This window comes from Canis lupus, chromosome 28, assembly GCF_048164855.1.
Source record: "Canis lupus baileyi chromosome 28, mCanLup2.hap1, whole genome shotgun sequence".
NCBI classification, from domain to species: Eukaryota; Metazoa; Chordata; class Mammalia; order Carnivora; family Canidae; genus Canis; species Canis lupus.
In genome coordinates this window covers 14,860,721-14,884,965 of record NC_132865.1, presented here as the reverse complement: position 1 = coordinate 14,884,965, position 24,245 = coordinate 14,860,721, and the positions used below count along the sequence as shown (strand labels likewise).

At 39.2% G+C, this 24,245-nt stretch overlaps 1 protein-coding gene across 1 annotated transcript in view; it reads left to right on the top strand.

Annotated features, from left to right (window-relative positions):
* Positions 1 to 1,198: 1,198 nt before the first annotated feature.
* The window catches only part of STMN2 (stathmin 2), a 49,859-nt gene continuing 26,812 nt past the window's right edge, over positions 1,199 to 24,245 (top strand). Inside the window, exon 1 of the mRNA XM_072804147.1 lies at positions 1,199 to 1,484. Within this exon, the coding sequence (XP_072660248.1) occupies positions 1,466 to 1,484 (19 nt within the window). The 5' untranslated portion in view covers positions 1,199 to 1,465. The remainder of the gene's footprint in view (positions 1,485 to 24,245) is intronic.

Here is a 24,245-nt window from a genome sequence, read left to right as displayed (position 1 = left end):
TTCATGATTTCAACAATGTGCTATTCTTTTGGCTTTCAAATGCAATAGAATTAACAATCCTTTGCCTTTTCTCTTTTCAAATGTCAAAAACCACAGTTTCTGAATGGATCTAGAAGGGAGGAAGACTCAGTGAAATCACTGAGTTAATTTAATCACTGTGTGAATTTAACAGAGATTAAAATCTCCATGAGAACAAGGTCTAAAATCTTTTTCACTGTTCTGTCCTCAAACCTTGGCATGTGATAAATGCTCAATTAATATTTATGCGAGTCTTCTAAGAAAGAATGAATTAATGAATGAAGTTCATTAAGTCAATAGGAATGAATTAGTGAATATCTTCTCTCTACCGAAAGGTCACATTTTGCACCTGGGAGTTCCTCACACACCACATTGCTCAGCCTGAATCCCAAACACATCTTTCTTTGGCCTATATCAATGAAGTCTCTGGATCTCTGAAAAACCATGCTCCAGATCACACCTTTCATCTCGGATAGGTTTTCAGTATAAAGGTTTCTCTTTTGAGACCTGCAAGAGTCACTGGGGTTTCAATCCATATTATCCTACATCTCCAAGGCAGAATGGCATTACCCACCTCTGGTTCCTCCAACACTCAAGCCAGTCAGCCAACCTGGTTCCTCCCTGTAAGCCCGTGGACAAGACACAGACACAGGTCCTCCTCCATAAGGTCCCCAAGTAGACCATAACTATATGTACCTATACCTCAGCAGCCCAAACAGCCTCTTCCTTCTGTGCCAAGAGTAGAAAACACCAGGCCTCACTCTACTGAGAGACCTTCAAGAGACCAAGCTGTGCTGAGAGACAAAGGACGACAATGCAATTCTGTTTCAATCTGCCACCAATAGCCAGGCATGGGGTCAAGCTTAAATACCACAAACTACCAAACCAGGGCCAAGGGTGAAAGAGAAACCATGAGCAAGTAAAACCACAAATGTTTCCAATAGTCAGCATGTTGTGAAGACTTCTCAAAGCTCTAAACCCCTTTCCCTTTTTCTGTTTGTGCGATAAAACATGTGTGAACAAAGTCAATCCTCCTGGCTCCCAGGTAGGCACAGCCCAGTTCTTAGCTCCTAGGAGGCTTCTGGGCTAAGGCTCCACTCTACTTGGACTGTACTATCAGGCCCCCAAAACGGGGGGGAGCTGCCAGGGAAGGACGGATTTCCATTTCAAACTGCATTCTGGTACTTTGTACTCCAGCACCATTGGCCGATCAATATTTAATGCTTGGAGATTCTGACTCTGCGGGAGTCATGTCAGGGGACCTTGGGAGCCAATCTGCTTGAGCTTCTGAGTGATAATTATTCATGGGCTCCTGCCTCTTGCTCTTTCTCTCGCACGGTCCCACTCTGCAGACTCAGTGCCTTATTCAGTCTTCTCTCTCGCTCTCTCCGCTGCTGTAGCTGGACCCTTCGCCTTCGCCGCCGCTCAGCATCTGCACATCCCTACAATGGCTAAAACAGCAATGGGTAAGGCATCGCGCCCCGTTCTCCCTCGGCTCGACCTGGAGCCCACCTTTCACCTTCCTTCTTAGAGCTTTGAAGGCATTCGGAAATATTTTATAGAGAAAAAGACGTTAATGGTAAAAAGAAAAGAAAAAAGAAAAAAAAGAAAAAGAAAAAAAAAAACAGGAACCGGGAAGGACGAAGGCAGTTCTGCGGGTTTGGGAAGGGCAAAGAGGGGGGTCCCTGGAAATCTAAAACTAAAATTTTCTTTTGGAAGGTAGAAGCAGGTAAGTTGCCCTCCCGTGGGTAGAGAATTTGTTCTGTTTCTATGTTTAAAATTAGGGCCCAATAGTTGGGGGGTGGGGTGGGGGAGCTACCTTTACTGTTTGCCTTAAATGAGGTTAAGGGACATTTTTGGAAAGTGCTTCCTAACATCCTTTATTTCTTCTCTAGTTTAAAAAATAAAAGAAAGAAAAAGAAAGAAAGAAAGAAAATGGGGAAGAGGGGAGGGAGGTGGGGAAAAGGAAAAAAAGAAAAACGCGAAGTCAAATCGGTCCCTTCTAAGGTTGTTTGAAAGATGGGTGGAGACGGGGGGAGGGGGGCGGCGGGCGGAGAACGGGGCAAATTTTATGGTATTGTCTCGTCGGAAAAACCGCTAGTCCTGGGGCGCGGTGCGGGGAGGTTAGGGCGGGGGGTGGGGGTGCTACGCTCCTTTGTTTTAGGGAAAGGGAGGGGAAGGGGAGAGGAAGTCGGGGAGGGCAAGGAGGGCGCGGGTGGGCAGCTGCAGGGGCGGGGTAGCGCGCGGCGGGGCGGGGTGGAGGGACAGCGGTTTCGCAGGCGCTGGGGTGGGGTTTCTTTGTGTGAGGACGAGCGGTCCCCGGGGGAGGCACCTGCAGCGCTGGGCGCACAATGCGGACGGCCCCACCCTGTGTGAAGCCGCGCCGGCGCCCTCCCTCCTCCCCCCTGCCGGGTGCAGCAGCTTCAGCCGAAACAGGGCCGGGGTGGGGAGCGCAGCGCGACACCCCGGAGCCCAGCCGGGGGGGGGGGGGGGGGGGGACAGCAGAGCCACGCCCCGCGCTGGTCGCTCCTGCCTCCCAGCCTCGGCTTCCCAGCGAGCCCTGACCACTGCCCCTGCCTTCCCCACCCCGGCCTCATTGTTCTGTTGAAGGGAGAGGAGGCCAAAAGTGGGTTAACATTTTTTTTTTCTTTTCAAAAACCCACATTGCACACAGAGGGTGACTAGACATTGACGCGGAGAAAGGCTTCTTTGAGCCCATTGATCGTTCGGGGTAAAAGCTTCGGGAACCTGGGTAGGTGTAGATGCAACAACACAGTTACAAAAGAGGCCAACTTCTGAGATCGAGCCACGTGAAATACCGTCTTCTAGGTCAAACGGGACCAAATCACCACAATTTCTATGGGCTCAACCTAAATACTACATATAGGAGAGACAGTTGAGACACAGAGATTCCCCGGCCGGTCGTGCGCCTCTAAGCGCCCCCGCGGTTCCAGCGGCCGCTGGGGTGCAGGGCAGGGAGGGGCCCCGGATCGGGCGGCTGCTGAGGCTCCCCTCCCCGGGGACCGGGGACCGCTGCGGGATGCGCCCCGCGCAGCTCCGCCCTGCCGCACCCTTTCTGCCGCGCTGGGGGGACCTCGGGCTCCGAGGCTGGGCGTCGAACCCCGCCGGGGAGGGGCAGTTACGCGCTCTGCAGACCCAGGGCCCCTTTTTCCAGCCCCGCAGCCCGGAACCCCCCAGACGCCCCGCGCTCTGCGGTGATGCCCGGGGCCCCGGCCCAGGGGTGGCTCTGCAGAGGCCGCTGAGCCCCGCCCGGCCATACAAAGGCGCCGCCCCGCCCCAGCCGGCCGCAGGACCGCAGAGGTGACCCCTTCCCGGAGGGGCGGCCGCGGGGTTTCTCCTCTCGCCCTCCCGCGGCCCGCGGAGTTCAGGCCGCTTTCTCCCCCCAGCTGAAGCCCCGGGCCCCACGCGGGGTTCTCCCTCGGTTCCCGGGACGCGCGCCCTTTGCGGGAGACCGCGGCCGAGCGAGCGCGGCGCCGCCCCACCCCACCCCACCCCTCCCCTCCCCTCCCCTCCCCTCCGGGCTGCGGCCCGGCCCGGCCCGGTCCGCCGCTGGCCGCTGGGGGGCGCGCTTGGCGAGCCGGCGCGTGGAGCGCTGCCAGCCCTGCAGAGCCCCGCGCCGCGCCCTGTGCGCTCCCCTCCCCCGAGCTGGGCGCCCGCCCCCGCGGGGCAGCCGGGGAGACGCGCTTCTGCGCAGTGTCCTGAGCTACCCCCGCGTCTCGCAGGTCGCGATTCACCCCGAGTCCAGAGAGGTCCCCAGGCCGAGGGACGCGGGGCGATCTCGCTCTGCGTACTGCACCCACCCACCCCCACCCCCACCCCCACCCCCACCCCACCCCACCCCACCCCACCCCACCCCACCCCACCCCCACCGCCGAGAGGTTTCCGCTGCAGGAGGGCGGCCGCGGACTCATCGTTATCAGTATTATGTCAAATCTTTCTAATTATTCTTATTACTTCGTGACTCAGTGGCCTTATTGATCCAAAAGGCTTGAATGATTGAATTTCATTAAGCAGCATTAACCCTTGTTGCACTCACTTTTCTTCCTCCTACTCCTACGTTCCTTACCCTCCAGCCTTCAAAACCAAGAATTTTTTTTTGTCCTGTTCATTTTACATTATAAAGCGGAATGTATTTTCAATTCCTGTCGGGATTACATATGTTCTTGTGGGTCTCGTATTATGTGCAGGTGCTTACTAAGGGTAGAGTTTGTGTGCCAAAGATTGCTGGAAAATTCTCCGCAGATAATTGTTTGTGACTGCAATGGGTAAAATTATACATATATAATTGAGATGTTAGGATCTTCACTGCATATTCCATAAGGTCATATCTATCAATAAGTATATAAATAACAGGTGATGCACAAAATGTGACCGTTTCTTTTCTTTTTTTTTTGAATTGTTCTTCCAATTGCTGATTATTGACAGTCTCAATTCTACACAGAAACCTGGATCGTGAAATGGTAGACACCATCCCATTAATAAAAATCCCACCCAAAATATGACAGTTGCAAGGGTCCTTTCTGCCATGAGTAAGCTGAATTTGCAAATCATGAGAAGAAGTACAACCCCTGCAATGCTAAAATAATGGATTTTGAAATCATTTCAGTTGCAAAGCATAATCAATTAATCACCAGGGTGGGTGCTTTTTCCTGATTCATTAAACAATTATTCAGCATGATTGTGCTAGGTGCATATAGTATTCCCCATTATCTTCTCTAATGAAGTGGGTGCCTTCTAAATGGATATATAAATAGCCGGAAGCGGAAAAATGAGAATTTGGTCAGGATTGCAAGATCAAGCTGAAAGAGAAATAGCAGTAGCTTATCAATCAATTCTATATATGGTTAATTCCAGCGGAGTAAGCTGAGCCTGCAGTAAGCATTATGTGAGCCAGTGTAGCCAATACAAATAGCTAGTATGATGGTATGAATTAATATACCTGGTGGTGTTGGTCTACACAGGTTAAAATTCTCTGAAAGCATATTTTAAAATAATAAATAAAGAAGATGGAGTGGTTTTTAGCATTAAAGTCTGGAATTTTGTTCAGTCACAATTTGCAATGGTTTTGTGAAGTGACCTACAGGTTTTAGTAAACTATTCTATCCTAAGGAAGGGGGAAGGGAGTATTTTTATTGTTAGAATGATTGCCTCTGCTCTTAGGCATTTACATTTTTAGCGGGATTTTATTTGTTGCACTAAAAACACATTTACTTTGGGGATTTTTTAAATTATTAATAGAGAGATTATACAATAAGCATTCAGTCATTTGGCCCGGTATGCCTTCCATCAAATAGCCTCTTCTCTATGGTTTAAAAAAAAAAAAAAAAAGGAAAAAGGCTGCAAGAGGCTACATTTTACTCAGATTCAAGAGTGCCTATCAGTCCTTTCAGTTTGCCACAAATCCGATTCACACAACATGATAATCTTCCACCTTACAATTTAGGATCAAAATAGTTACTTAATTCTCTGAATATCTAGTAGTTACTATCATCCAGAATTTCAAGTTAAATTTGTACAGTTTAAAATGAAACTGGAGATGAATCAAGCATATATGTAGTTGAGCATTTTTGTCATTAATGAATCCAGACCATCTTTAGGAAAATTCCTGATTTGTCAATCACCACTGTTATTTACTCCAACTGAGTAGGACTGACTATATGCCCCATCCCACCCCAGGAGTTGATGCCGGCCCTGAGCAGGTGACTGCCCACTCCGGGTGAGGCCACTCCCAAGCTGCAGAAATCTAATTCCAGCTCGTACCAATTTCCTATTTGGCCTTGGAGAAACGCACACTATTCTGTTGTCAGAGGACCTGTGACCTTATATGAAAAATGCAAGATATTTGCCAGATAAGAAGCAAATACCAAATTAGCTGATGCCCCAGATGTTTCCAGAACAGAGGCTGGTTTTCTTTCCTGGTTCTCTGAATTGGAAAATCTTGGAGTTCACATTAACTTTCACCCCACTAGAGGGCAATCAAGTTCTCCTAGGAAATAGGTGATTTTTTTAAGCCAGTTTCAAATACTATTTAATAAAATCTCTTTTTTAAAAAATCTGTAACATTCAACTGCTTATTCAATAAATTAATGCCATCCTTTACTCTAGTGGATGAAAAGGATTTGTGGACCTTTTCAAGGAGATGGATAAAATGAGTGGAAATGGGTGTAAATCCTGGTTAGTTGTTCTCTTATGATTTTACTTTCTGGTTTCATTCCATTGCTATTATAATTATCGTTGATGTTACTTTGGGGAGTTTGTAGTGGATGAATGGTAGAGAATGGTCAGTAGTAACAGCAAAATTATATAGGAACAGAATATTTTAATGTTTAAATAAAGGAATAAATTAACAAAAATATTGTTTACTTATTCATTTATTTAAAATGTGCCCGAGATGTTGGGGACATACCCAGATGTCAATGTCCACCTCCAGGGAGCTTGCAGGCTAGCAGCAAAAACACAGATACAAAGTGATACTGAGGGAGGAGTTCCAAAAACAAACATGAACTAATTTTTAGGATCATCAAAAGTGGATTTATTTCCATGTTTGCACTGGCAGGGATTTTTTTTCTCTTATGTTTCATGTAACTATAATCCATCTGTAAGATATTTAATAATCTCATATTACTGTGCTCCCCAAATTTAATGTGCAGATGAATTACTTGTGATTTTCATTAAAATGCAAATTCTGATACAGTAAGTCTGGTTGAGGCTAGATATTTTGCATTCCTAACAAATTCCCAGTTGATGCTGATTCTAACCACCAAACATGTCAGTTTTAGAAATAGAGAATTGTGATAGGCATGTTCCTCCCATACTAAGGTTTGGTATCGGGTCTTAATATTTTCAAATGCATGGCAATCTTTACAAAATATTTCACTTCCAAACTCATACTCTTAGGGATTTTATTCCTCTGGGAGTTATGTGTTCTCTGCCATCACGCTCTTAATTGGATTTTTAAAAATATATTCATGTTGTAGGACTCAGCAGAAGACCTTCAAGAGAAATGTGGAAAATGAGAATTTGGCTCTGTGTGTGTGCGTGTGTGTGTGTGTGTGTCTAAGAAAAAAACAGATATGGCTTGTGGCACAGTTGAGCAAGATGATGAATCAATATTGCTAGCTTACTGTTATTTACAAAACAACATGCAGAACAAAGAGTTCAACTCAAACCTTTTAGTTATGGAATAATCTAAAATTTGCCTAATTCCATTTGCCATATAGCAAATTCGCTACAAATATTCCACATACTGTAGAAACTAAAACAGAAGATTGAACAACACTAAAATTGCCTTTAAACATAGCCCATACTTGTTACTTACCAAATTATTCTAACAGACAATTTCTTCCATGTGAGAAAATTATTAATAATGTATTGAGTATGGGTGCATCTTGAAAACAGATTATGAATGTGTTTTCTCTTTACTTCAGCCAATGAAAGACCTCTCTTATTCCATATTAACTTTTTAAGAAAGTTAGCCAAAAGAAAAAAACAAAAACTGGTCTTCGAAGAATAACATCAAAAATACCATATGTCAGTGTTCCCATCCAGTGGGTGCATTACCACATTTCTGGAAATGCTGTCCTACAAAATTATACTATACATAAAATATCTCAAATTAGAAATACAACATTTCCCAAATAGGGCACTAAAAACATAGTCCCAAATAAAACTGGCCACAGAGTGGTAGGATATAACGTTATGCAACCTAAAGTGGGATTAAGCCCAGGGTCATCCATTCCTTTGTTGTTGTTGTCAATCAACACTTTTCCTCTGCCACTGTTCTCTTTCAAGATTCATTTTTCTGGCATAGACATAAATTTTAGAGTGTCTGCAAGAAATGACTTTTATTGATTGATTTAATCCTTATATAGCATATATAACACGCTAGGCACTAGCGCCTTACAGATATTAGTCACGTTAATCATCCAATAATCTGAAAAAGTAAATACTTTTATGGATAAGGAAACTGAGGCACAGAGAGACGAAGTGACTTTTACCCAAGGTCATACCATTAGATACAGAACTTGAGCCAGGCCTTCTGGTTCCAGAATCTGTCTCTCTAACCAGTACCAGCTACTCTTATATATGCTCCATGTCAGAGGTGTTCCCACCATGGAGGGCAAACTTGTGAGACCACCATTTTGTCTAACAAGCCTGATATGGTCTTATCTTTTCTTAGTACAGACTCACTTTGAAGAGGAGATACCTTCAAACTGGCGACTACTTTTAATTGCTAACTTGGGACTTATTAAAATAATTGCCATGATTTAGGCTTTGGGGGAACAAGAGCTCTGAGACCTTGGGGGTTGTAATGTATGGAATACATGGCTGTCTAAAGGCTCAGCTAAGGAAGCAGCAGGAAATTCTGATGTGGACACACCATGACGACTGGTTCTGGGAAAAAAAAAAAAAACTTAATCAATGGCATTGTGTTTATCATATTTTAAAATGGACCCTTACCTCCCTCCATAGATACTTAATATTTAACTTTTTTTAGTATTTTGTTTTATGAAATAAACCTAGAACTAAAAGAGATATACCACCCAGGCATCCACCTTTAGTATAATCTTTAAATATTACTTTAAGACTCTTCCCCTTATTACCTCAAAAGCAAGCAGGTAGGAGGAAGGCTCTGAATCCCTTGTGAAACATTTTTAATTATCTTTTAATAAAGGAATAGGGTCTTGTCATTTGTCAAGGAGACATTTACAGTAGTAAAACCTGTATTTATATAACCCATTTTTATTAGCCATGATTAAAGATAACATTTTGTGTACATTTGTTCTCACAAAACACTTTTATGTGAATATAAAGGTTAATTAATGCATTCTGGCAATCATTTTGCTAGTCATCTGGAAATATAGCTTCTCTAGGAATTGTACTTAAGAGAAGCAGCCATACATTATACTATAAAACTGTAACAAAAAATTTTTAAACTTTCCTCATTTGTAATTTTGTCGACCTCCAGATTAAAATATTTAATACTTGGAAAAAGTACAAAACTCAAAAAATTTGACCAGAAATAGATAATTACAGTTTTTGTATAGTACATTAAATATAACATTGCCTGGGACTCTTTTTTTTTTCATACAAAATCATAAAGCAATGCTGGTATGAGTGCTTATTTAGCAGTTATTCTTTTGGAATAATTGTACTTTTGAGTTCAGAGTGTACACCATCCATAATACAAATGATTAGTGTAATAGTAGATCATCAGAATATCAATCTGTCAATCTTTCAACCTTTCAAGTTGGGTCTTTGTATCAGGATAAAAAGAAATGGATGAACTTTATCTAAACCTAGTTCTACAAATACTTGTACAAGAGAGCATTTTAAACTTTAAATTTTTGTTTGCACTCTTCACTTCCTCTTTTGGAAGATTTTTTTCCCATGCACTGCAGTCCCAGTCTGATTTCCATTCAACAACAACACCCACGGTGAACCTAACAATAATCTTTCAGTTCCAGATTCCTCCTAGATAGAAGCCTAACTCACGTGACAAAGCTCAGCCCGTAATATACTGACTGTTGCAAAACTGAGACCAGAAAATCTCATCTAGACGTTACTTGTTATCACTTCCAGTCTCTCACGGGAAAGAGCACCAACCTAGTCAGGCAGTTGAGCAGACACTAGAATTTATTGCTGTTTCCTTTGGAACCTTGCTATGGAACATATTGCCCTTATGAGTGTAAAGTTCTTTATTATTCCTAACACTAATATCTCTTTTTGTAATTTAAGTCTTGCAGCTTTATCTGAGAAATGCCAGTTAACATCCTTCTCATTATCCTCATTCAAACACATGAAAAATTACCAGAGTCAATTCTAGTCTTTTGATGTACAAATTATATGACCCAAGAGTCCTGTCACTTTAAAAATCTTTTCATTCTACTTCAGGCTTATCTTTTCCTTTTATATTAAAAAAAGAGAGCAGACAAACATAGATTGAAAAATGTAAAATGTTCAAAAGAAAAGTTAGATAGCATGATCTTCTATAATGGACCTTGTAGCTCTTAGAAAATATTTACTTGCTCTGTCCTTTTTAATCTGGATATAGTCTCTATGAAATGGGCCTAGTATACATGTTGCTCTGTTTAAAATGAGTAAAGTTAAGCTCAAAGAATTTACTCAGTCAAGTTCATATGTGGTAAGCTTCAAGGCCAGGGCCAGAACATATGTCAAATGAAGATATATATATAGAGAGATATACAGGTATATATAATATATATTAGATAAGCATTCTATTTGATTATAATAGTATAATATATGCATGTAATAAAAATAAAACTAATAAAGTTTAGCACTTACTCCTGTAAGTCCTGGAATCAAATATGCACTCAGGAGGGAAGTCACACACTAAACATATTTGCCTTTAGTCACAAGTCATTAATAGTTAATAGTTAATGACAAGACTTATCAAAATAAAATAGATTCAAACACCAATTCTCTTCTGAAGTCTATGTCTATGCTAAGTGTCATGAGAATATAAATAAATATGATTCTCTTGCTGGAGGAATTTAGTCTTTTGTAGAAGACAAGACTCTATACATACAAAAAAGTTGAATACTAATAGTAATAATTTATAACCGTAACTGGAAGTCTCCACCATTTAAAAAATTTTATTATACTACACTACAATATTACAGGACAGCTCATAGTGCTACACAAAGAACATCAGTTAGGAAGTACTATGATCTACCCAGAGGATACAAACTTGAAATATCTAACTAGTGTCTTCTATCAACCAATCCAATCCCTTAGTTAAAATGTCTCTCAACCTTTACTGCACATCAGCAGCACTCAGATCCCACCCCAGAGATTCCGATTCCATGGGTCTGAGGTGGGTCTCATTAATTTGCAATTCTAACAAGCTTCTGGATGGTGCTGATGCTGCTGGTCCAGAACCACACTTGGATTAAATCTAATGCTGGTGATCAGTGGGGTGTCTGGAACAGTGTGGGGAGTAGCATGGTCCTCTAGTGTAATTTCCCTCCTCTGACCAGCTCTGCAACTAGGAACTCAAAAGAATAAAGGACTTAAGCCCTAACAGCTCCGCCCCTGTCCACATGCTGCTGGTGCTGCATTGCTGGAAGAGCCAAGGACAGGATTCTGAAGACCTGAGCCCTCGTCTTGACTCTCTCAGCTAGCCAACCTTGGTCAGGTCCCTTTTCTTTCTGTGCCTCTATTGTAGCTCTGTAAAGGGGCAAGTGTTTGTTTCAGAGGGTCCTTTTCAGAACCAAGGAAACAAATGTGAAAGTGATTAGTGTCTGTCAAGTACTATATAAATGCAACTTGTAGCTTTTTTGTCATTAGATAGAACAACTCGATATTTTACTCATGTACCCATGCACATTTAGAATGAATAATGAGGAAACAGGGAGCACAGAAACTGAGTCATTTGTTTAAAAAAAATACTTCCTAAATAATTTTAAATTTAAATAATAAGTTCAATTTATTAATTGAAATAAAATGTTGAGTGAATTGCTTGGGCAACAGTATCTGATATTTCAAAGGGCTTATGCTTAGGTCCCACCCAAGATTCTTCTTTAAAATTCTTCTTCAGTGAATGTTGGCTGAGAAGAAGCAACTCATCCAAAGTTTAATCTCTCACAGTCAATCCCCATTTTTTTTTCCCCAACCCAATCTTCTTTAAGGGAAGGATGGTGAGAAGTGGCTCATGATGGCAACCATCAAGCTAAGAGAATTACTGGGCAAAGAAGGGATACCCTTGCAAATAGAAATTAAAAATGTGAGAGAGTTGAAAAGGAAAAGGTAAAACTCAGTACAAATTGTTCTGCCCTTTGCCATACCACCTTGACATTCTCTACCCTCTGAGTCAGCACCATTGAGCAACTGTATAAGCCCACCTTAGACAGAGCAACCCAAGTGCACACATTCAGGTTTGCTGAAAGCTTGGTTTAAAGTGGCCTCCAAAAGTTAAAAACAAAAGGGAAAAGCTTTGTATGATAAAGAAAAAGCAACTTGTCATGGAACTCCAAGGAGTGCAAAATGCTATGAAAATTTAAAACAATACTATAAATCCCCCCCCCCCCAAAAAAAAGCTTAGGTCAGCAACATTACTATTATATGAAAGTGAGCACTCTGGCAGATTAGAGGTGGGTTGCATATTCAATGGACGTAGTTTTGAATCCTGGCCCAATACTCACTATCAGATAATCCTTGAGCAAATGATAATTTCTATACCACAGTTTTCTCAATTATGAAATGGGGAAAATAATGCTACCTAAATCACATGGTTGTTATGAGGCTTAATTAAACAATTGAATGGTAAGCAATCTGTAATAAAAAAATGAATCTCTTTTCAAGACCCCCTAAATAGATAATGAAAATACTAAATAAGAATAATTTTTTAAAGGAATTATTTAAAGTAAACATCTAACTTCTTGTGCTTTGTGATTTTCTACATCTAGTAGCAGCAACAAATCTAGTAGAAATTACTTGAAATTAAAAAAATGATCGCTATTCAACAATTCTTTGTGATGGAGGGAGAGCTGATATTATATTTATGATGCAGCTGCAAGTATAGTATATCTCCAAGACAAATCCACTCTGGGTCATGCCAAAATTCAAAGTACACTTCTCTTGCATTTATTTCTCATTTCATGTTTCACAGTCATATTTCATATCTCATCCTACTTCAAATACATATAACACTTCAATAAAATTGACCATTCTTATCTGCCCAATAAGGCCCAACTACATAAAATTCATTAGAATTAAAATAAGAAATAGAAATAAAAACTGATTCCAGAAACACTAAGATGTAAAAGTCTACACTGAGGTCTCTTAAAGAGCAGAAAAGGGGGCACCTGGGTGGCTCAGTGACTTAAGTCTCAAGACTTTTTATATTAGCTCAGGTCATGATCCCAAGGTTGTGAGAACGAGCCCCACAGCAGGTGCTCATGCATTGGGCAGGGAGCCTGTTGGGACTCTCTCTCCCCCTCTCCTTCTGCCCTTCTCTCTTCTCTCTCTCCTAAAAAAAAAAGAAAAGAAAAGAAAAGAAAAAGCAGGAAAGGGGGAATTGTATCATGTAACACACACATGCCACACACACAGTCTCTTGCAATCTTATCAACCATCAGTTTCATCTGAACTCAAAAGCACTTGAGTTTTGCACCATTGCAAAATCCCTCCTCGCTGCTTCTCCAGTCTCCTCCCTACCTGGCATTCTCCTGGTGTCCTACTTCCATTTCCAACCCCCTTCCTCCAGCGAGATTTTTTCTTTCAGAGATAACTCTAGGTACTTTCTTATCTGGATCAATTCAGCCTTCCTCCGCTCCATCCATTAGCAGATAGCACAACAAAGCACAATAAAGATACTAGAGCCAAACAGTACAAACATAATATTCCTTAGACACAAATGTGGTGGGAAAAGCCTATGGCTTTTTTAAGCCTACTCTACTCTAAGTAGAGTTTCATGTTATTCTTCAGTCATTCATGACTGTAACCCCTTTTCAATCAATAGTGTTTCAGGTACCAGTCAATGTGAATCTGGAAGAGGTTAGCAGACTGTAATCGTTAGAATAATAAAGATACCCTGAGAAATCAAATTAGCATTCATCACGAGTCTGACTTTACAAAGGCTTAAGGGAGGATAATTGACTACCAGTATAAAAGAGCATTTTAAATATTTTACCTCCAAAATTTCATATAAATGTATGGTACATAAACTAGGAATTATATTTATGACATAACTGCAGATATATTAATAGAGATATGTGCTTACATTTACAAGTGTTGTATAGGTCTTTTTCAAATTAGACACTGTTGATTATAGCAATCTCCATATAAAAATACTCAATATTTTTTCCCATTTAAAGGCCATAAAATACAGATAATGATAGACTCCTACTTTCTCATAAAAAAGAATAATGACAAAGGAGGAGCTTCATATGGAAAGCATTAAAACAATGTAAATCCTCACAAGTTCGTTAATACATGCACCCGGTAGGAAAAGATCAGTTTTAAAGAAAATGTAGACATTTCCTCACTTGAAAACACCCAGCAGGGTTCTGAATACCAAACACAAAGTAGAGAGAAAAGAACTTCACATTCTCTATCAACCAAAAACTTGGCTAAAAAAAAAAAAAAAAGAAAGAAAGAAAGAAAAAAGTTTAGTAGTAGAAAAAATAAAAGAAAATAAAATTCATTATTTAGGAAGAACATCTTTTCTAAGTTCAAGACTAACATGGAAGAAATACTGAATTAAGTAGCTTTGAAGGAATTGGATTTCGCCCACTGCAATTTTTCTTAAGATGAAATCTTAAAATAGTGTTCACAGTTGCAGTGTATATTGGTTACAAATTGCCGTAAGCTGTGCTACAACATCCAAGAGAAGAAATACAGAAAACTGTAACTTGCAGAGAACACTGTCCTGTTTGCCTGGCGAAATGAAAGCTTACTCATCTAAATTAATTGCAAGGGGAAGCCGTCACTTCTGACAAATAACAAATAGCCCTGAAGTTTTTCTATCGAAAAAAAACACACGTTTTATCACTTCTGATAAATTTTAGAAGTGAATGGGGAAATATGTAGGGTAGTCAGCTCCGATCCATCTATGCTGAGGGCTTCCTTTAGTACAGAACCATGTTCCACTTCCTTCGTCTCCCCTTATAGCACCTCTGTGGCTGGTGCTAATACTACTACTCTCAGCTAACATGTATTGAGTACGTAATCTGTCGGGTTCTGCGACTATGCCAAACACTTTACCAGAGGTATTATCTTTCAGTTTTCACAGGTGAGAGAGGGAAGGAGAAAAAGTCACAGACAACCAATGAGTGGTGGGCCAGGATTTAAGACAAATCAGTTGAGTCCCAGAGTTCAGCTGGTTAATCACCAGTGTCTCTCTTAGACATCATAGAAGCTCTGACTGTGTTCATTGATGGATGAAATAAGGATGAACAAAGAGAAGATGGCAAAATTGTACAAAATAAGGCTCCTTGACATCTCACTATAGCCAAGACCAGTAAAACTTCAAAAGGTCACTCAAAGGGGATCCCTGGGTGGCTCAGCAGTTCAGCGCCTGCCTTGGCCCAGGGCGTGATCCTGGAGTCCCTGGATCAGTCCCACATCAGGCTCCCTGCATGGAGCAGGCTTCTCCCTCTGCCTGTGTCTGTCTCTCTCTCTCTCTCTTTCTCTCTCCATGTCTATCATGAATAAATAAATAAAATTTTTTTAAATAGTCACTCAAAGACTAAAGATCAATTTATAGAAGAATCATCTTCACTAACAATATCTTGTATCAGTACAGCATTTCTAATTCAATCCTTACAACAATACCCTATCTCCATTTTGTGGATAAATAAACTCCTGTTCAGGTTTAATAAGTTGTTTAAAGTTGAAAAGAGCATAAGTCTTCAGCTCCTATTCATATTCTTTCCATAAGGGGGGGGGGGGGAGCAACACAGCATATAAATGTAGAGGAAACATTCACTTGCTACCTTTTTCTCCTTGAATAGAGATAGTTGATTACCAGCTGTTGTGAAGCATAAATGTGGTAGGGCTTTCTTAAATTTTGCTAGGGAACCAAGCAATCATAGTTGTGCCATTAGCTAGTGCCATTAGCTAGTGCCATTTTGAAACTGTCCACGCAGCTACAGCTAGGGGATAAGTGCTAAGCGAGAGAAGCAAACAACTTCAAGATGCAGAAATACCAGTCTGTAGCATAAAATGAAGCTAGTATATTTAGTAGAGAGAAAAGTTGAGCTCAACCTGGCTCTAACATCTGGTCTCTTTAAACCCCACTCTATACCTAGTTTCAGTGGGAAAGCCAGCTGGGCCACTGATCATTTCAGGTACCATTTGCAGCTGATGAACAGCCCCACCCTGCTTGGCAACCAATGGAAGTGTTCACAGAATGCCTAACTGCCATACACACTCCTACATGTGGAAGGAAGATATAGAAAACAGTAAATTAGACACCTTCACTCATCCTCAAAAAACTTAAATATAGTTGGGAAGAAACAATTAGCAGCAAACAAAACAGTAGAGGAATAAGGGCTAACCACTGTGAAACAAGCCAGGGAAATTATTGTGTTTGAAAAGAGAAGAAACCCAAAGGCCCTTGTGATGGAAACCATTAGGTTTAATTCATTCCTGTATTTAGGGAGATACAAACCCAGCCTTATGGAATTTCATGACTCACAACTGTTGGAGACATTTCTGAATTGGCACCACATGCTAGTACGCAGATCCTCTAACCTGCTCTGTTATTATTTGGCAAGTGTTTTGAAGATGTGAGCCACATTCCCAACCATACATCCACTCTTTTATTTTTTTTAAGATTTTATTTATTTATTCATGAGAGACATACAGAGAGAGAGAGAGAGGCAGAGATCCAGGCAGAGGGTGAAGCAGGCTCCCTATGGGGAGCCCGATGTGGGACTCATTCCCAGGACCCTGAGATCAAGCCTTGAGCCAAAGACTATGCTCAACCACTGAGCCACCCAGGTGCCCCAAGTCCACTCTTTTATGAATAATATTCAGGCAGAGTAAATCTAGAGGAAATAGACCATAAAATAAAGTCAACATTGTGCCTTTATATATTATGTATATATAAGTGATGATTTTTAAAATAATATCAGCAACTTATGCCAAATTCCAATCCACATTTGTCTATGCAGATCAAACATTTGACTCCATTTTTGCTTGCATTTTTTATTGGGAATTTTTATCACCAAATCATATGGCATTTGCTGCCAAAAATAAATAAAATATATAGGCTATTCCAAACTTATTCAGTCAGCAAAAAAACATGTAATCCTTCTCATATCTTGTAATACTCAAAAATGAGTATTACAAATTCCAAAGGAGTTTTAGATGGTATCCAAAAAGCTTACACTATGTGCATCATTTATTCTGCTTCTAAAAATGAAAATTATATATTTAAAGGCAAAAGTGAATCTTAACATGTAGTATATGGAAAAATGAAATTTACTCTAATAGTTTGACAATTTAAAACATGAATCGCCTTATGAAGCACGTTATATATTTAATAGTATTTTATATCATATAATTGTTTATTATGAAATACCAAAACTTGAAAAGAGGAAAAATTTTGCAAAGTAGAAAAAACTTGAAAAGAGGAAAAATTTTGCAAAGTAGAAATTTAAAAGTAGAAAGGGTAAGTTTGTTTTCCTTTTCTTTAAAATTTAGTAATGCCTTAAAATAATTTGTTTTTTAAAAATGTAGGTAAAGAAAATGCTTATTACAGAAGATACAAAAAGATGAATCTACAGGTAATGAGAAAGTTACTCTATTTAAAGGCAAAATTGCTAAATTTGTAGGATCATAAAATTTCAGAGCCTGGAGCTATTAGTTATAGATGAGGAAAAGTTCCAAAATAGTTCTTTCTCAGGGTCATAAAATTTTTAAAAATTAAAAAAAAAAAAAACTAAAGTTCCAGAAAGATCTTTAAGGTCCTATAATGCAGTCATTCCTCCCTTTCGGGTGTAGTTGATTCAGCCAAGTGCTACTGCACAGGATGATAGTTGCACTCGAAAGAGTCTCCACACATATCATAATTTTATAAAGCAAAAGGAAAATCAATTCTTCCTAAAAATTCTGTGACTAGAAGGAATTCTGGAAGTAATACGGAGTACACATATTGCATTGGTGGGTAGAAGCAGCTATAAACATGATATATCCCAGGCTTTGTATCCACACCTGAGTGGTAGGCTTCACACGCAGAAAATTTTGCTTCCCAAGAGGAACTAAAATATACGGCTATTTTTGAAATGCTGCACCCAAGTGCTCTGAAAGAGGAGATTAAAGACTTCCCAGGTCTCAGAGGGGGGAAAAAAACCCTGCCACAATGCAAAATAAATTGTTTTTTATTGCCCAACATCAAAAATGTACGGACAATTTAGAAACGCAAGACTCAAATATTGAAGGAAGCCATTGATTTATTAAAAGCCTACCACCACTTTGATTTAGGACACTCCTGTCCCACTTCTATTTTCCACTTTGTCTCTGCCACCTGCATCACTCTACCACCTATCACCCCCAAGGGGGCCCTTCGGAGAAATAAAGGTTATTAAATCTGATTTCTTCATCTATAAAATGAAAATAGCAGATGACTTGAATGATTTTAAATGTTCCTTCCAGGCCAAAAACGCTGTGGCTACTAATTCTAATTGCGTTAGAATAAATTGTCTTTTATATTTTAATCCTTTTTGTACCAGTGATGACACCAGGTGACTGCAGGCCGCAGTGGCTTCAGACACGTTATGCACTCACTTTGTGTGTTGTTTCACGTTCCCTGCAGAAAACTACACTAATGCAAGTTGTAGTGTACACTCTGATGAATCCTATTTGAGCAAACGAGTCTTTATGTGGCAGATCTTGAGGATGTAGCATTTAATTTCCAAAACAAAAAAAGCAATGTTCATCCCATAGCTCAATTAACGTGAAAGGTTTCTTTCATGTTCCTTGGCTGCCTTGAGAATGGCCACTGAAGATCCCACTGTGGACGCTGCAACAGTAAAGGTGCTTCACACTCATCTCCAAGGCTCTGGTACTCCCCCCAAACCCCCACAGCAACTCAAAAATAATAGTGCTATCATAATTCTTTTAATAGCAAGTAGTTCTAAATCTTAACAATATGAATATTTCCTATTTTTAAAAGATATATTTGTTTATTCTATTCTCTGTAGCATGTATGAAGTGTGAAGGGCAAAGTCAGGGATTTACTTTGAGTCGGAGAGCAAAATTACCTGCCTGTTCAGTTTTTGTTCACTGTACCAATTACAGAAGCATTTAATGTGTGGCTTCTGAATGGACAGCTGAAATGTAACTCTACTGAATGTGATTTTAAAATCTGAGTTTTTAGGCCACTATTAACCAATGTTACGTACTGTGCATTTTACAAAATTTCATTAAATGAGACCCTGGAACTCTCATTAGGTTCTTGGAAACAAGCAAAATGCTTGCCCTTACATGAGGTTTTTGTGGCCATCGACTGCAATATTTTATATTCATTATTTACGTACCATTTATTTCCTAAGAAAACATTTAGGGAGACTAGTATGAGTGCAGTTTGTATACTATCCAGATAAAGATTCTATCCAGTGGAACCTTAAGAAATATTTGGCAATAGCACCCAGTTAAATACTTTTATTAGCAGTCGATGCTAGTAACTATTCTAAGTAGCATGTATTTTGTAGGACACACTCAGAACTAAAACAACATATAGAGCTTTTTTGAATGCATAGGAACTTTGCACCTTTCCAAGGAAGTAGAAGTTTACATAGAAACTCTTCGAGAAATATGCTTTCAACTTTTTTAAGTTTTCAGACCAATAGAAGAGTTAAATCAAGATTAACTTCTAGGGTTTGTCACCCAAATTGCTGTGGAATCTGTGCCTAATCCTGATCTGTTTCTTCACAATGTTTTATATAAATTAACATGTTTCATTATATGAAGACATGCAGCCCCATCTTGTGATTGACAGATAGGATTTTCTCTGAATTCATTTTCCATATCCTCAGTATCTAAATCACTGGTCCATTCAGGAGGAATGTCAATTGGCCCATTAACTGAGATAAAGTCATCTGAATCTTATATGACAGATTTTTTTTTTTGCACGTGTGATAAAAAGTCTTGCATTTTCTATTTCTGAAAGTTCTTGCTTTCACTGAGAACATAGTAGGTAATTTACTGTATTGTAGTTTCATACCACTTTATTCAATGCAAAGACACAAGTCATAGACTTAATTCTAAATCCAACATCCTTATCATTGATAACTAAAACATTTTTGATTCTAGAAATTGAGCCCACAAATGCAATCATTAGTATACATAGGAAGTGTGAGTTTTGCTGAATTAAGAATGGATGGCAAGTATTTTCCCAGTCATCAGCTAAAAAATTTAAAAGTAATGGGAAGGGAAAAAAATAATGGGGAGTGATTTAAATTACTTGGATGAAGAGGAAGCCATTCAGAGAACACCGTGGCAACCTCAGATGACAGATGCATCCAGCTCAGGAGGCTACACCGAAGAGAAGAATCATTCCTACCTGAGACCTCTACTCAGACAGATCGACAGACTTTCCAGTGTCTGAGATGGCTTTCTCTCATTTAAGTCCTAACCAATCTAGCTATCATTTTAGGCCACACTACTACCTGGTAGTGTTGAGGGCTTAAGAAAAAAAAATGTCTTTTAATACTCAAAATTAGATTGGCAATAAAGTCTTGAAATATAAACAGAAGTGCTTTCATTACTCCTATAAACCAGTGTAGTCTGATCTCCACATAGGACTGTAAAAATTTCTTTCATTAGAGGGAAAGAAAAAAAGGACAAGACCCTGCATGATATAGTGGGATTCTCATTAAACTCAGCAGGAGCTTTAACTGGAATCAAGGGTAAGGTGAGGTCTCAGATTGGTACAATTTACTGCTCTTACTACAGTTTTGATCACAAGAACTGATTCATGTCATCCATCCAATTTCTTTTCCTTGTCACAATTGCTTTGCCAAGAATCAATCGAATTGAAATTTAAGAGCCTCATATGTTTCTATACAACACATGAATGGGTTGTACAGCTTTGACCTTCTCAAATGCCCCTTAATTTGATTTGATATCTATTTCTGCAGGGAAAGTATACTGCTTCAGCTGATCAAACATTAATCTTTCAGACCCTCCCTGGTCATTGTATCTTAGGAAACCATAATTTTGGCGGTGGGGTGAGGAGGTGGGTAGAATGAATGTAGACTGAATCCATTTTTGTACTAAGCCAATTAGCATTACATCATCTTAACAGAAATATCTAGAACATTACCTCATATCAGTGATCTTCTGGGATGTTAAAATAGATCTTCAAAAATGTGAGATATATTTTTCATTTAAATGTTGAGTCCTCAATTACACATTCATCAACTATATTCATCAGCCTTTTTTTTAAGGTCCAAATTCAAGCTAACATGGTATACAAGTGTTTTAAATAAAATCCTTCTTCTCTATTTCATCTTTCAAGAAAAAAATCACTCTAATAGAGCTCCCAAAAGTATTTCTAAATGGGATGGCAGATCTGACTTTCAGAAAATAATCTGACTTCAGGCCCTAGGACCCCAAAGCAATTGAACTACCAAATGTAATACACACACACACACACACACACACACACACACATACACAATATGTTCAAAATCAAGTTAAAAGGAGGATGAGAAGCTTAATTTATGACATGGAAAAAGAAGATGCCAAGGAAAGATGTAAGATCACTGATGTTGATCTATGTGAGGATTACATGTTTAGAATAGTAAGGAAATAATTACTCTATTTGTTTGTCTATTTCATATTTTTAAGTACACATAACCTCTCTGCTGCTTTAATCTAATCTAATCCACAATCTAATTTGACTATTAAATTTTTAGTACTGATTGTATTATTCTCTTCGATGCTCTTTTTTCTTCAAACAAAAAATACACCTCAGATTCACACACACAAACACAAAAGAAAAAGGGAAAAGAATGAGAAAATTCAAGTAATTGCCAGCCTAAATATATCACTCTTAAAATATTGAAATAAATGATGCAAAGGTTTTTTTCCCCTTAGGGAAATTACTTAGGTAATTACCACTTTCTCCACTTACCTCATTAGCTGTAATATAAATGTATAAGGATATATTCAGTCATATTAGAATATATACTCAGGGATCCTTTTGAGAAACTGTCCCTGAGTTTTCTAGCCATCTCTGCATCAATATTTACTATCCAAGTAAAACATGTTAAAAAAAAAAAAAACACTTATACTTTCTTTCTGTAAATCTCTGTACTTAACATATAGTCATGTAGTCAATAAGCCACATATGGGAATTAATTAAAGAACAAATGCCAAAGGAAAATGGGAAGAGAGAGAAAAAGGTTTTTGGTTCTCTATTTTCAAACTCAATGGTAATACACATTACTTTCTTGCTAAAAACAATATGTATATGCTGAAGGTGTGTATGATGCATCTGAACAGATTGTTGGAGGAAGAGAATGGCATTAAGAGCAAGGCACAGAGTCAGACAGGCCTATATTCCAACTGAACCCCACACTTTATGATCTATTGGATATCAGGCAAACTACTCCACTTCTCTGCATCTCTTTCTTTCATCTGTAAATCTAGTCTAATTATATCTTTCTCATAGCACGATTGAGAAGATTAAATGAGAAAATGCATACAAATATCTTACCACGGTGCCTGATACATCGTTTGTGCTCCAAACCCAAAGAGCAACTAGCTACCATTATTCATAGTTCATGGTAGCCCTTTGGAAGAATGGAAAAACAGTGGGTGTTCATACATCATTAGGTTAAATGGATATTGCTCTAGAATCATTTTACATCATTAGGGTATACATTATACCCATACATCATATGGGTTGAATTTTAAATGAATTCACTAGAGAAATCACTAACTTGCAAACATTAATAGTTAATAGCAAATGCAATCAACTATGGGAAAGATTACACGGAATTACTTGTTACTTCTCACATCCTTACAAACATGCACAGAACTCTACTTGGTGTTGGAGCATAATGAAAAAATGAGTATATGCCGAGTTCCAAAAACCAATAAAAGGGATTGTGAATTCAAAATATGAAATATCAATAGTAAAATCTTATTAGCACATTTCTAATAGTCTTCACATTTGCTTGGGATTTTTCATTGTTGATTTTTTAAAAAGTTTATCCAAATTCCATATATTTCAACCCACACCCTATTTTCTGGTAGGCCAACCTATCCTATGGTACTCAAGCTTTAGTGACACTGTCTGGAAAGCTTCCTTGGCCGCCTGTCTATGATTTCTTGCTCTCTTCCCTCTGCCCTTGACTCTAAATACAGTTATTGTTTACAGTTATCCATTCTTCTTTTGTTAAGTCTCATTTCTTCCCTTTCTTTTCCCTTTGCCATTCCTTACTCTTTTCTTAAGCCATACCACATTATTTGCTGAATTTCAGTCAGTTGTGTCTTAAGTGTATCTCCTGCACAACCAAACGGCTAGATAAATCTTTCTAAGAAGAGGCTTTCACCAGGTAACCCCCCTTTCAAAATGTTCAATGGCTCCCTATTGCTAAGATCATTGTAGTGGCCAAATTCTGACAGTGAAAAACGATATTGTTAATGGGCTTCAACCAGAACTGTGCAAGCAAACCAGGACTTTCAGCTAACTCATTCTCACCTCTGTGCCTCTCAGACTTTCCACAAAAACATACCTGAATGTGGATTCAAAACCAAACACTCAAGCTAATATTTCTTTTAAGTAACATGTTGAAAATTTATGATATCCTGACATTCTGGAATGTCAGGATATCATATACCTGACATATAAATATACATAAAAAATATACCTATGGTTTTCTTAAGGTAAACACAATATCTTACTTAAGTCATAACTTTTTCACATGAACAAAAATTCAAAACTTCTTACCAAATGTCTTAGAGCAAAACTGATCCCCAGGAAGTCTTTCTATCAGGACACAACTCCTAAAAACCTCATTGTAGTGCAGCCCATGAAATATCACATAGACACATGATATTCTTAGATAGACAGTCGCATTCTTAAAGACCGTGAAGTGAATGATGCTCCCTAGAGTTTAGTGATCATATCTTGCATGAACTCAACTCACTGTCCACCCATAAAAACCTTCCAGATAGCTTCTTCAGAACCCCATTTCCATGCCAACAAGAATAAACATACCTTCTCCCTTCCTTGCTTTCCTTAACACTATTCAGTCTTTACCATCCAGATCCATTTACTCTGGTTGCTGTATAAAATACAAGTCACCCAGTTAAATTTGAATTTCAGAAAAGCAAGGAATTATTTTTAGTATGTCCCATGCAATTAAAACTTAACTAGGCATCCTGTATTTTTACTTGTCCAATCTGGCAACCCTAACCGTTAAGCCATTCCTAACCACTCTCCCCATAGCACCAAGGGCTTTGAGGTTCTTCTCAATTTCTAATACAAGTCACCTGCACCTCCATCCAACACCCTATTTCACATTTGTTTCTATCCATATATTCCATGTTTTTATATCCATCTACTTCACTTCCCAGATTTGAAAGCTTCTTGAGAATGAGGATACTATATATCTCTTCGTAACTCCATAATGCCTCACGGAACGCCTGCCCATAAGTTGTGATCATAAATATTTGTTAATTGGGAGAGTGACTTAAAATCAGTGAGCAAGATAGCCAACAAT